The 13,431-nt window shown below is 39.1% G+C and overlaps 1 protein-coding gene across 2 annotated transcripts in view; it reads left to right on the top strand.

Annotated features, from left to right (window-relative positions):
- Positions 1-13,431, top strand: part of BMP3 (bone morphogenetic protein 3) — a 33,273-nt gene that overhangs the window by 17,595 nt on the left and 2,247 nt on the right. For both annotated transcript variants that reach the window (XM_027853340.1, XM_027853339.1), the window contains one exon: positions 6,170-7,083. In XM_027853340.1, the coding sequence (XP_027709141.1) occupies positions 6,170-7,083 (914 nt within the window). The remainder of the gene's footprint in view (positions 1-6,169; positions 7,084-13,431) is intronic.

The raw sequence follows: 13,431 nt of genomic DNA, 5'->3' as shown, positions 1-13,431 counted from the left end.
GTCAAATATATAAAGAAGTACAATGCCCAGTGCATGCCCTCAAAAAGATCATCTATTTTGACAGACACAATGCCTCTTAGTAGAAAGCTTGTTAAATAACAACAGGGGAGCAATTAGAGAAATATGCAAGCTGCCATCTATTAAATGCCACCTGGTTGGCATAAACAATAAATGCTCAGTGTTCAATAGAAGATGGCGTGAGATCTGTGGGATTTCCACTATCTTATAGAAAAATATGTTGGATTTGAATGTCATAGAGGAAGGTGAAAGATATTGTGGCTAGGTGAATTAGCTTGAACAAAGGCATGAAGACAAGATGGTACAGCATATATTTCATGGACAGTAGGAGCAGTCTATCTGCAGTACAATTATTGTAGGGGATTAGTGGGAGATGAGGGACCTTCATGTAGAGTGTCAGGCAAAAGAGCTTGTCTTCTAAGGCAGGAGGTCATAACTACTTTTGTGTCCTTGACCCCTTGGGCAGTCAGTCTGTTGAAGCCTAAGAAACCTATCTCAGAATAATGTTTTAAATGCATAAAATAAAATACAAAGGACTAAAAATACCAATTATACTAAAATTTGGTTACTAAAATATTAAATAACTAATTTTTTAAAAAGTTTATGGACTCCTGGTTAGTAACTTCTCTATGATAACAGAAGGGTTTTGAACATAAGAGTGATATTATACTGGAAGAAAAATTATATGGCAGTAGTGAGTTGGATGACTGGGAGGAATAATCTAGACAAGAAATAATAAAGACTTGAACTTGGGTGTGTAGTGGCAGTGAGATCAGAGTCTGGGAATATATATCACAAAATAAAAATCAGAATATTTTCTGGAAAAACTGAATCTGCCTGGGGTTGCTTTTAAGTTTAATCCTTAAATCATTCTTTAAAAAAAAAAGGAAAGGAACACTGGACTCTTTTCTACCCATCCCCAAGTCATTCTCTGGCAGCAAGTCAGGTGCACAGAGAGAAATGGCACCAGGGAACAATTCAGCACTCTATCCACTACACTGCCTGCCTGCCAATAATAATAATGCCAGCGAGGTAGGATCACCTTCAGGACCCTCCTCTCCAAATCTCACTCACAGGTTGCATCTCCTGGTTACTCTGTAGCTCTACTAAATACTACTAAATAAACTATAGCTCATGAGCCCCCATGTTTAATAGTTAGCTCTCTAACAATTATCATAAGGCAAAAGCATTTACTGAAATTGCATAGTGTGAATAGTACTAGTAAAACATGCCTCCTCCTCTTCTCCTACCCCCACCAAACATAAGCACCTTCTCCCACAAATACAGTGCAAAGAGTAGGTGCAAGAATAGAGATGACCACGGATATGGAGCCATGCATATAAAAAGTATATATGGCCAAGGTAACCCACACCTCTGTTACCACAGGGCCTAGTGCTTTTTTGCTCTTCTTCGTGTCCCTAGACTGCTCTCCCATGGACATAGTATCTCTGCTCAACTGCTGCTTTGCCCATCTCACTGGTCATGCACCTATTCAGGACTTAATTCTCCTATCCAGGACTTAATTCTTTCCTGAATACCACATTTCCTATTGGGCAAGTTGCTCCTCTGTAAGCCACTACTGTGGATGGGGTGAAGAGAAAAATCACTCCTCTTCTCTCCACCCTCATATCCTCCCATCACTGAGCTCTAAAAGAGGCACAAAGAAAAAAGCAAAGAATAATTCCCTTTCAAAGGCTAGGTTCTTCACCATGTTTGCCTCTTTTCTTAATTGCAAAAGATGATTCCTTCTGAAGAGCTTGCTCTTGCTTCTTGAGGCTACCGTGACCGATCCTGTATTTGTCCTATAATTTCATCAAGTTAATTGAGGAACTTCTGAAGTTCCCCGCTTTTTTCAAACCCCGCACCTCTGTGTTTGACTAATCTTTTACTGTGACACCCCAATTTCAATAAATAATTTTTTTACCTCCCTCCTTTTCCCCTCTTTAATATGTCTTTTTTTTCTTTTTCTTTTAGTTTTTTGAACTCCCAACACCATAGCTTGTCTCATTCTTTCATTGTGCCTTAGAGATGACTGGACTCTGAAAGGATAATAAATCTCTCCTCCCCTTTTTGGGACATAAGCACTGGATATCTTTTCAGATGTTTGAATTCATTTCTTTGTTGTCGTCGCTGTTGTTTCTATTACATTTGTCTAGTTGGTCTCTACCCAGTTTTGTTTTCTCAAACATCGAAAGCCTTTTTTCCTTTCCCATTAAGCATATCATGTTTCAGTTTATTTTTTCCTTTCTTATGGTTGATGTTTGGTTCAGCATTATAATGACTGCATTTCTTGGTATGGTATCTATCTCTTCAAACACCCTTGCACCTTTTATTTTTTCTTTACCTTTAGAGCTTGAAACTTGGTAATAACATTGTTGGATATATTATACTTAGAGTTTCTCCCTGGGGATGACCTGTGAAGTCCATCTATGCTTTGCCCTCTAGTTTGAGTACTTCTTGATGATTTTCTTTTATGATTTCTTGAAATATGACTGATAGGATTTTTTGTTTTTTTCATTCTTCTCTTGATGATTCTCAGATTTTTATCTATATGTCCTACTTTCCAGAGCAATTGTTTTTGATAATTTTTATATGTTATTCTAAAATCTTATCTTTTGGATTTGCTCTAATATATCATTGAATTTTTTAGTGCCTTTTATGACATCCTTCCTTCCCACTCCACTCCCCCAGGATATTCACTGTGAATTTTTAACTTTGCGAAAGTTCCCCAGCTTCTCTCTAATAGTAATTTTATTTATCCTTTAAACCACTCTCTGGGTTCTAATGGCCTTTCTGTTCTCTTTTTGAAGGCTCTATTTGTAATTATTGCTGAATTATACAATTTTAAAAGTTTTATCCTAGGGCTCTCTACCCCATTTTATTTGTTCATTGCATTATAATTTCTTCCTTTGTTCTTTCCTCCAATGTTTGTACTGCTTTGTTGTTTCCGGTGGGTACATAGAGCCTGAACTTGTTGAGGGACTGAAGAGTGTGGTCGAGTTACTGCCAAGATAGAGACTTCACTAGGTCACAAAAGACATTGTTCTGGCTAGTTAAAGCTGCATCAATCTGCTCCCAGCCTTGTTCCTGGCTCCTGGACTTCCAAACTATCATATCTCACTCTAAAACCTGCCTCAGGACCTGAGGCCTCCCCACCCTGGAATATGCAATCACCCCTGCCATCTTCTTAACCTCGAAGGCCTTCTGTAAGGCCTTCCCCCTGGAAATCACTGGTGGTTTCCTCCTCAAGTCTCCATTTTGTGAAGAGGCCTAGGCCAGCCTTCATTCTCTATCCAGCCTTGTTCCTGGTTTCTAAACTTCAAAACCAAGCCCCATCCCTGGGAACTTCCTCCCCTCTCTCCAACCAGCTTTTCAGCTCCTTTTTGTATTTTCTTTCTCCATTAGAATAAAAGCTCCAGGAGGGCAGGGAATAGTTTTCTTTTTGTTAGTATGTGTATCCCCACCACTTAGCACAGTGTCTGGCAAAGAGGGGGCACTTAATAAATACTTGTTTCCTTCCTTTCTTCCCAACATTCTCCTTTCTCTAAAGTCACTGTGGCTGCCACCATTAAGAATGGATATTGTGAAATCTGGAGTGTGAAGGCAGGCATGTAGAGCATGAAATGGGGAATTAAGTTGATAGTGTGATCCTGTATGATATTTTAACAGTTGGATTGCCTTGCCAAGTTACTTTTATTTCTTTTCTTTTAATTGATGTTCTTTTATTTCAGTTGGCATATATCTTTATTCTATAAGGGTCTGGAATAAGGAGCAAGTCTGAGTCTTCCACCTTGCCAGAAGATTCCTCCTGAGGAATTCTTAAGGGAGAAACACCTTTTAAATGAAAATAAAGGAAAAAGAAAGAGAATTAATTGGGATATTAAAGATCTTGCACCCATAGCCTTTGAATGATATGTTTGTTTACTAACCATTGGCTAGATTCCCATATAGTGAAATCTCTCTTTATTCCATTTTAAACCGAAACAGTTTCAATCTCCTGCATAAAGGTCTGGATAAAAATACATACTAAGATGAATGGTATGAATTAAAGCAAAAGATTGGGAACAAGTCTGATGCCATGACTTTGTTACAAAGGTCTGTAAAATATTATCTTGGTGTCATGGATTGTACAAATGTGCACCAATGGCAGGTTCTTCCTTTTCCTTCACACACTGTTAAAAATGAGTAAAACATGTTTCCCGTCGTACTTCACTTGTGCTTAGGGAACTCAATGAACTCATTTTTAAGATTTCCACATCTTTAGAGAAATGTTTTGTTTTTACTAAAATATGTTTTTGATCAGGAACATGATTTCATGGTTGCGTGTGTTTTCCTGAAACAAATATGTAAGAGCATGGATCCTAGTGGTTTGATTATGGATCTGGGAATCAAATCTAGAGTCCAAACCTCAGGCTATTTGCTAGTCAATTGCACCATACTGTGCCCTTTTTGCTTCCCCCAATTCTCTCTTTGGAGAGTGAGAAATGTAGAGGAACTATTTTTGTTTTAAAACACATGAGAAATGAAACACAACTCATTGACTATATTAATGGAATGTCACTGAATTCAGCCAAGTTTCAAGGTAATAAAGGTAGAGTGCTACTATATTAAAATTAAATGAAAAGTAACAATTTAAATGAATACTTCATTTCCTCAGTAAAAGGCAAATACTTTTTATGCTTACCTACCTCATCTTCATTCTTTACCTAACCCTCTTTACTCCTATGTAGGGGAAGGTATGATTCATTTTGTTAAAATAGGAAAAAGGTATTGAACTTGGTGTCAGAATCCCCAGGTTCAAGTCTTGGATCCAGAATCTGAATGACCAGGATAATGCGAAGACAAGAGACCTTGATATGAGGAACAGTTAAAGGAACTAGGGATCTTTAGCCTAGAGAAGGGAAGATTTCAAAAGGGCAAGATAGTTGTTTTCAAATACTTCACAAGATCCCAAAACTTGAGCATTGAAAGGTACTTTAGCAGCCATTTGGTCTAATACATACGTAAAAGGGATCCCCACTAGGAAATACCAGTCTCTGCTAAAGATAAGAGGGAACCCTCTGCCTCTCAAGACAGTCCATTGTACTTTTTGGACAACTCTAGTTGTTAGGGAGGCCCAGGAGAGCAAAAATAGAAGCAATGCATAGGAGTTATAGAGGGCAGATTTAGGATTGATGTCAAGAAAGTGTGATGATGGGATTCCATGTGATTAACTTATGGTAGGACATAGAGAAGAGGCACGTGGGTGGGTTGCCATCTTCAGCATTGGGAGAAATATTTGCATTAACAGACATTTGAGGAAAGAACAATTGCCTAATAATGAGAGCTTTCTAAGAGTAGAATGTGCTGCCCTCAAATAGTGGGAAATTTTTTTTTTCCATTTAATTGTAATGTAGCACTTTTCCCCTAGTGCCTTGAAACTTGACTGGAGTCCTATGATATATATCATAGGACTCCAGTCAAGTTGCGTTCTTCACCAGAATCATACCTTATCTGAGATGTTTCAAAATTAAAACCATTGGTAGCTTTCAAGCAGAGGTTGGCTTATCAAAGATTTATGAAAAGGATTTCCTTTTCCAAGTAGGACTAGATAACCTAAGGGCTCTTCTGATTCTGTGGTTCAGCACCCACATTTTACAGATGAAGAAATGGAGGCCTAGAAAGGTTAAGCTCAAGCTTAACTAGTTGTGAAAGCTAGAACTAGACCCAGGTTTCCTTCCAGGTCATTGCTTTCCCAGTTATAACATGCTGCCAACTCCATTCCTAAGGATCTGCTGGCCCAGTTGCTTATTTTCTTCTAACTAAATATCTTTAAGATGTGGATATTAAGATTTTTCACTACCTACCTCATTGGGTTTCTTATGAGCCTTAAGTGTATTTGAAAGAGCTTCGTAACCATAAAGTGATATACAAATTTTAGCCATTAGTGTTTTCCAACTGAGACAAGGAGATATGGGAAAGTACTATTTTGTCAGGATTTCTTACTTTGCTGGTTGACTTTACTGTAACTTGTGGTCACACCTCTTTCCCCTACAATATTAGCTCAGTGCATTTATAATGTCCCCTCAGAGAGTAGAAATAATGATTAGTTCTTGCTTTGATCTTTTCTGGCATTTTGAATTTCTCCTGTTCTTTTTTTTCCCCCTCCTAGGAACCCTGGAAAACAAAGAACTACATATTTTTAACCTGACTTCCCTAACCAAGTCTGAAAGTATTTTGTCTGCAACCTTGCATTTCTCCGTTGGAGAATTAATGAACATTAGTTCGAGTTGCATATCTCCCAGAGGTTGTTCTCATCATGGATACAGGAAACAAATACAGATTTCCCTGTCTGCCTGGAGCCTTACACCAGATGGTGACCAAACTAGGTTCTTGGGCCATATTTCGGTCAATATAGCTAAGCTTCATAGAGATATGTTGGCTTGGCAATCCAAAGATATCACTCAAATGCTGACCAAGGCAAAAGAAAATGGTGAGTTTTTCATAGGTATCAAGATCTCTTTTGAGGGACACTCCCTTTCAAAGGGAATGCCGACCAATGCTGAGCCTTATATCTTAGTATATGCCAATGATTCATCCATTTCTGAATCAGAAAGCGTGGTATCAAGTCTCCAGGGACATTGGAGTTTTCCCACTGGAGCTCTAGCCAAGCTGAACGGCCACATGCGGACTTCTCTGTCCAGGAAGCGGAGGGAGAAGCGTTCCCTCAGCAGCCCCCTGCTCCCCCTGCAGAACAACGAGCTCCCAGGCACAGAATATCAGTACAAGGAGAATGGAGGCTGGGAGAAGAGGAAGCCTTATAAGACACTCCAGATACAGCCAGCTCAGAAGAGCAAAAGTAGCAAGAAGCAGAGAAAGGGCCCACACCAGACAAGCGAGACGCTGCAGTTTGATGAGCAGACCTTGAAGAAGGCCAGGAGGAAACAATGGATTGAACCTCGCAATTGTGCCAGGCGATACCTGAAAGTGGATTTTGCAGATATTGGTTGGAGTGAATGGATTATCTCCCCAAAGTCCTTTGATGCATATTACTGTTCTGGAGCATGCCAGTTCCCCATGCCAAAGGTAAGCACTTCCCTTCTTTCTTCTATTTTCATCCATCCTGTTGAATACAAAGGTGTTTGGGTTGGGTTTTCCCTTTATCTACAGAGTTCTACTCCCACTTTTATTTATCGCATATGTTAAGAAATACTAATGCTTGCTCTTTAAGGTCTATCTAGATAGTATGAAGTCAGGATTGATTTAAAGAATGTAGAAAAATATGTGGAAAGTTCTTTGTGTAGAACCCAAACACTGTATATCTTAAGCTAATCAGTAATGTGTGAACTTGCATCTGTCCACAATGAGCAAGTAAAATACAGTCAGAAATGATCTACAAGGATGTATTAACGGAATGGTTGGAAAAAGTCAAGGTCATGCAGTTAGTCAGATTGATGTCCCCATAACGTAACTTTTTTTTGATAGTCTCTTAACAAAAGAATTGGCTCCAAGAAAGGTCAGGATTAGGGAAAGGCCCCTCAAAATCACCTATAAACTGATGTAATTGTATGTCCCTGCCAACCATCAAAAAGTAAAGGAAGAAACAGAATAAGATGACTTTATGAATTTCTTCCAAAATCCATCTTATCCCGTAAGAGGTTGTCTGTCTTTTCCAAAATCAATATGGGTTTTGCTTTATCATACCATTACATTGTGCTGTACCTGACAAATATATTTCTAGCAAACTCCTACTGTTCTCCCCACCCCCAACTCGCACAATTCTGATGGACTTTTCCCCCACAAATGTTGGCAGTAAAATATAATTGTGTTATAAGTCCTTCTGTTAAGCCAGTATCTATACTCCTTTTCCTCAGCTTTTAACAATTCTAATCTCAGTTGTAAAATAGAAGTTGGCTCCATAAATGGAATTTAGACCAGGAATAGATTTTCTATGCAAAACTTGAATAAAAATTTTCCTATTAGATAATGGAAAAAAAGGCAAGAATTGAAAAATCTCCTTTGCCCCCCCAAATGACAAGTTCAGACTTATGGGTTTTAAAATAGTATTTGCATATTCCAAATTCTGCGATATTTAGGAAATAAAACCTAATACACACCTCCAACATGAAGCCGATTTCCAGGACTCTGTCCTTAAGGATTTGTTTTCTGATTCAGCCTGAGTGCCAGGGAATTGCATGAGCTTTTATTCTCTTTGTGGAATTTCTGAAAAGAGTTAGCATTTAGCCCTTCCAAAAAGACAATTTACCCAGGAAAGGGCCCCAGTTTCCTTCATATTTCATAAACTGAAAATAAACATTCTATACATTTGCATTTCTAATGAAGACTTTTGCAAATTAAATTTCCATTAAAAAAATATATCGATTTTAAAAAATGTACTCAAATCAGGTATACAATTAAAAAAATCACAACCCCCTAATTTTGAGGTGAAGTGACTAATCTTTATTTTGCTGTGGTTTTTTTTTTCCGTCTTTGGAAGAGTCATTATGAGTTTCATCTCACACCCTCAAGGCCACAGGTGGCCCTCTAGGTCCTCAGGTTTGACCTTTTGACTGAATCCAAGCAAATCCCCTTAAAAGCATTTTTTGTCTTTGAAACTTGGACTCAGTCAAAAGGCTGAACCCAAGGACTAGAAGGCCACATGTACCTTCGAGGCCACAGGTTCCCCACTGCCTTAGATCTAATGTGAATAACTCTGAGGGTCTCTGACAACCCCAGGGATCTTCTCTGAGTCCCAATCCAAGGTGCTAACTCCTCTCTCTCTCCTGGTTGTAGCCAAAAGATCCATGGTTCTGGCTGTCCGAGGTCAGCAGTCAATTTACTATTTAATCCATCATTACATATTCAGCTTCATTTTTTCCTCCAAGGCCCTGCTCCTAATACCTGGGGCTGCTTTTGCTGCCCCAAGACCTATCTATGGTTGCTACAGTCACTTCCTTACCACTAGGGTTGCTGTGAGCCAAAGAGGGGAAAGAAGATGAGAAAAAGATGAAAATGATGAAAATGTGTGTGAGGAGAATGTATTTGTGGCCAGTGTGGGTTTAAGGAAAATAGAAAGTAGAAGAAGGAAGACTGAAGAAGTAAGAAACTAGGGAATAAGGAATTTTTAAATGGAGGGTGGGAGGGGGAATAGGGCATGGATATTTACAATAGCCAGGTGTGGTAGAAAGAGTGATAGATGAAGAAACTCAGATGTCCAACTAGTCACTTAGCTTCCCTTGGGCTTGGCCAAATGGTCTCTAAAATCCATCAGCTCTTAAACCTAGTTTCTTACATTTACACTGTACCTTAAATGTTGAACTATCACAAAGTCTGTAATCCAGTCCACACCTAAAGTCAGTCCGATGTGTCACTAAAATGCAACCGTTTCTTTGGAGATGGAGAGAAATACAAGTGGATCAGCTGAAACAATTGAAATCAGAATAACTTTAGTCAAAACTTGGATAGGCATCAGATCTGGAAGCCTTAGGTTTTCCATTGCCAAAGTGAAGGATGGAAGTTTGGCTGTTAGATTGTTCTCAATCTCTCATCACCTTGTGTGTGTGATCAGTCTAACCTTTAAAACTTTCTGTTCTGTCTCCCAGACTTCCCAGTTCTTTTTTTTTCCCTCTTGTTAATGGACTAGTAATTGGGGGGGGGGGGATGGAAAACGAAACTTTATGAAGCTTCCTTATAAATGGTAATTAATAAAATGGCATTGCTGTTGTCTGTACACAATGCTGCCTTAAAATTTCTTGTAGAGTGCCAGGACATTTTATGTTGAAATGTTGTTGAATATTTTGAGAAAAGGGAAAAATAAAAGCTTTTGACTGCACAGATACATTAAGCTGTGGGACTGTGTTGATTCAGTACAAAATGGAACCATTTGCAGCCCAACACAAAAGCTGCCCCGGGCATGCATCATCCCAGCCCCTCGAGTGAGTTAGACTCGGGTTTTACATAGCTGAGCTCTTCATCTGCAAAAGTTGACAACCTGTTCTGTAATTCAGAACAGCTGTGTTCTGCTTTTTCCAAATTCCAGGCTTTGCCCTTTCCCTGCTTTCAATTAGATGGTTTCAGAACTATCACACCCATGTGTGCTGGACTGGAATACCACGAAGCATTGAGGCCAGGCCAAACCCTGTGTCCCAGGTCAGGAATGAAAGCTTTTAGCTGATGACATACTCTCCCCTGCTAATGCGTCTGTAATCAAATTCAACTGAACAGCAAATCTCTCAAGGACATTGTAAGCCTGGCAGGTGCAAGTCTGACCCGTGCAGAGCATTTGGATTTTTCTGAGTTTTCTACCAAATGTAGCCTTTCTAGCTTAGTTAAGAGCAGAATGTGTAATTTCACCTTCAAGTAAGGCATATAGCCAGCCAAGTGACTTGTCCCTAGGCTCCAGTTAAAAAAAATATATTGCTCTGTAGAAGTAAGCTCTGAACTTAGAATTTCGCTGGCATAAGGAACTTCTGGATAGAGAAATTCCCTTTACCAATGGAGGTCAATACTTCTGCAACTTCCAGTTTCAGAGAGTTGCATAGACCATTATGAAGTTGTGACTTGCCCAGGGTCATACACCCATTCTGTTTCGGAGGCAGGTCCTATTGGCTTTGAGGCTGACCCTCTGTTCACTGCACCACATGACCTAAAACAAACAAACAAAAAAGCACAAAGACACTAGATTCACATCTCAGTTCGTTTCAAAAATGACTAGAGGATCGCTGGGTCAGAGCGAAGCTTGATGCAAGAAGTTTAGTCTAGATCAAGGGACTTCCCCCGTTTCCAGCTTGGTTCCTATAGATGCCCTCTTTCTTTTGACCCCTGGGATGGAGGGAGTAAATTACCAAAGTAGTCAAAGGTGTTGACACAGTGAAGGCTAAAGTGATGTCTTACTTTATGGAAAGCAAGTAATTCCAAAAGTGTTTGCTAAAGGCTCAAACATGGTTTTGCACATGCGAGAGATATTTTTGTGGATCAGCATAACAATGTGTAGTCACAAGAGACAGAATCGAAACTCAAACAACACTTATGGACCAGCAGTATGTCTCCAGTCAGCGAATTGCTGCTCTGATCTTTTGTGCATGACATAATTATTCCTGGTAGTTGCAGACATGGCCAGAGGAAGCCCCAAGAAGAAGAAGGAAAAAGAAAAAAAAAAACCAACTCCCTAGAAAATAAACTCAATATGCATTTGCACGCATTACATACCTGAGATACATTGGGGGAATCCTGATAAAACCGATTAACACAAATCCAAGACTTGTACTTAAATGCCAGTAAGCCCAGCAGAGACTACTAATATTTTCTGACTGTATGATTTGTGAGTTTGAATTTAAGCCAAAGAGCAGGAATGTCTAAGGAAACACCCATGAATATTTTCCATATCTATCCTGTGTCACACGCACAAAATTCATCATTTTTGTCAATGCAAATTATTTCTTTAGAGCAAGACAAAATGGGATAGTTGGTTTTCACCTTATATTTCTCCCAGGTGGCCCTGTTTTAAATGATCCCAATCACTAGAAGGGGAGTAGTTAGTATAGAAGGGTCTTTGTGTGGTGCAAATTGTCCATGAAAGACAATGAAACCTGTTTTTCAGAGTTGTGAGGGGTCCTGAGAACATGGGTCATCCTCACTCAGGTGTTTTCTTGCTAGGTTTTATAAAGGATGTGCCCGTTCTCCCTACTGAAGACTCTACGCAATGGTATAAGAGTATGACCCTGGTTTATGGGACAACTGTTATGATTTCCTGAATTTGCTTTGTATTAACTGTGATATTATGATTATTGTTTTGCCTTTTTGTTAAGTAGATGGTTTGTGCTTAAGAAAAAAATAATATAATAGTTCTGTTCAATTAAATGGATACCATCTTGTGTAATGATTAAAGCATAGAGGGGCTATTAAAATATTAAAGTGCAAAGCCATCACAAGAAAACTTGTGAGTTTGAGGGCTGCAGAGTATGCAAATTCAGATGACTCATTCTGAAGAATCTCTCTCAATCAATATAAAGAAGTTTATCATCATGAGAGTTTAGTGTGTATACATACACACATGCAATTACAAATATATATGTATATACTGAAGGTAGTGTTACAGCTGAAGGAAGGTGTGTATGTGTGTATATTTACTTTACCTACTCTACATGTGTTTGTGTGTAATATATAGTCATGTTATCATTACACACCCTTTAAGAATCAAGTTAGAAGGCTAACATATTCATAGATGTACATACATGTCCCCAAATTCCCATGGTGATATGCCAGATGAGATCAAATGGTGAAAATTAGGCACAGCCAGCACGTTCATGTCCTGTACACGATATGCAACTTCTTTTCTCTTTGTTAGTATCCTTAGGTTTTTTTTTTAATTTATTTTATCTCCACACTCTGGAATTTATGAGAATGAAATAAAATAGCCATTTGTTTGGGAATGCCTCTTGAAAGGGTGTATCTTAGCCTTTCAACCACAGTTTTACCACCATCAGATTGCTGTGTGACTTTGGGCATACTACCGATGCTTGATCTTCTAAATTTATTTAAAATACACAAATTTAAAAAAAAAAAAAGTGTTTGTTTTTTTTTTGCCAGACCCCTCAAAGAGCTGCTATGAGTAGTAGCAATTTGGAAATATGCAATATGTACTATACAAGAGGGAATGCTCAACTCATCACTCTGGCAATACCTCCCCTTTCTGGATTCCCAGCCCTCGGGCAATGTGAGCTCTGCTCTTAGCTTGCTGGGATATTTTAAACAAAACCACATGTTGTTCCACACGAGCGATAATGGGCCCGTTAGGCTCTTTCCCAGAAAATAGCTTTACCCAAGCTTCTTTGGTCAAACTTTGGGGATTCATGTGATAACCTTCTATTTTGTTGCTTACATTATTTCTGAGAGGTAGTAACCACATGAGCGTCAACTTTCCAAAGTCTGGACCTGTGGGGCAACAGTGGCACCCAGTGGCTGGCAGGTGAAGTGTTTTCTCTAGCCCTCGGCTGCTTTTTGTAAAACTGGACTTCAGGATCTGAGGTCTAGAGCTGGACGAGACCTCAGAAGCTACGTAATCCAACCCCTTCCTTTGTCAATTAGGAAACTGAGGTCCGGGAAGGTTGTTACATACTCAAGGTCACATGGGTTGTAAGTACCAGAAGCAGGTTCACAGATCCCAAAATCAGGGCTTTTTCTGTTCTATTGCTACATAATGAATAACCACGCAAAACTTCATTCGGTTTCTTCTGCCTTTAAATAGGAGGTGACCCTCAAAGACAGAGCACATCTCTAATACATTGCCATGGTTTTTGTCCCAGTACACACACACACACACGTACACACACACACACCACATACACATACATGTATATACATCTGCCCGTTCCCCTATATGTATACATTGCATCTATATTTATATCTACATTTATGTACATATGTATATCTGTG

This window comes from Vombatus ursinus, unplaced genomic scaffold, assembly GCF_900497805.2.
Source record: "Vombatus ursinus unplaced genomic scaffold, bare-nosed wombat genome assembly UNPS02009975.1, whole genome shotgun sequence".
Taxonomy (NCBI): Eukaryota; Metazoa; Chordata; class Mammalia; order Diprotodontia; family Vombatidae; genus Vombatus; species Vombatus ursinus.
The sequence above is the reverse complement of the archived record's forward strand: the minus strand, read 5'-3'. Positions and strand labels throughout refer to the sequence as shown.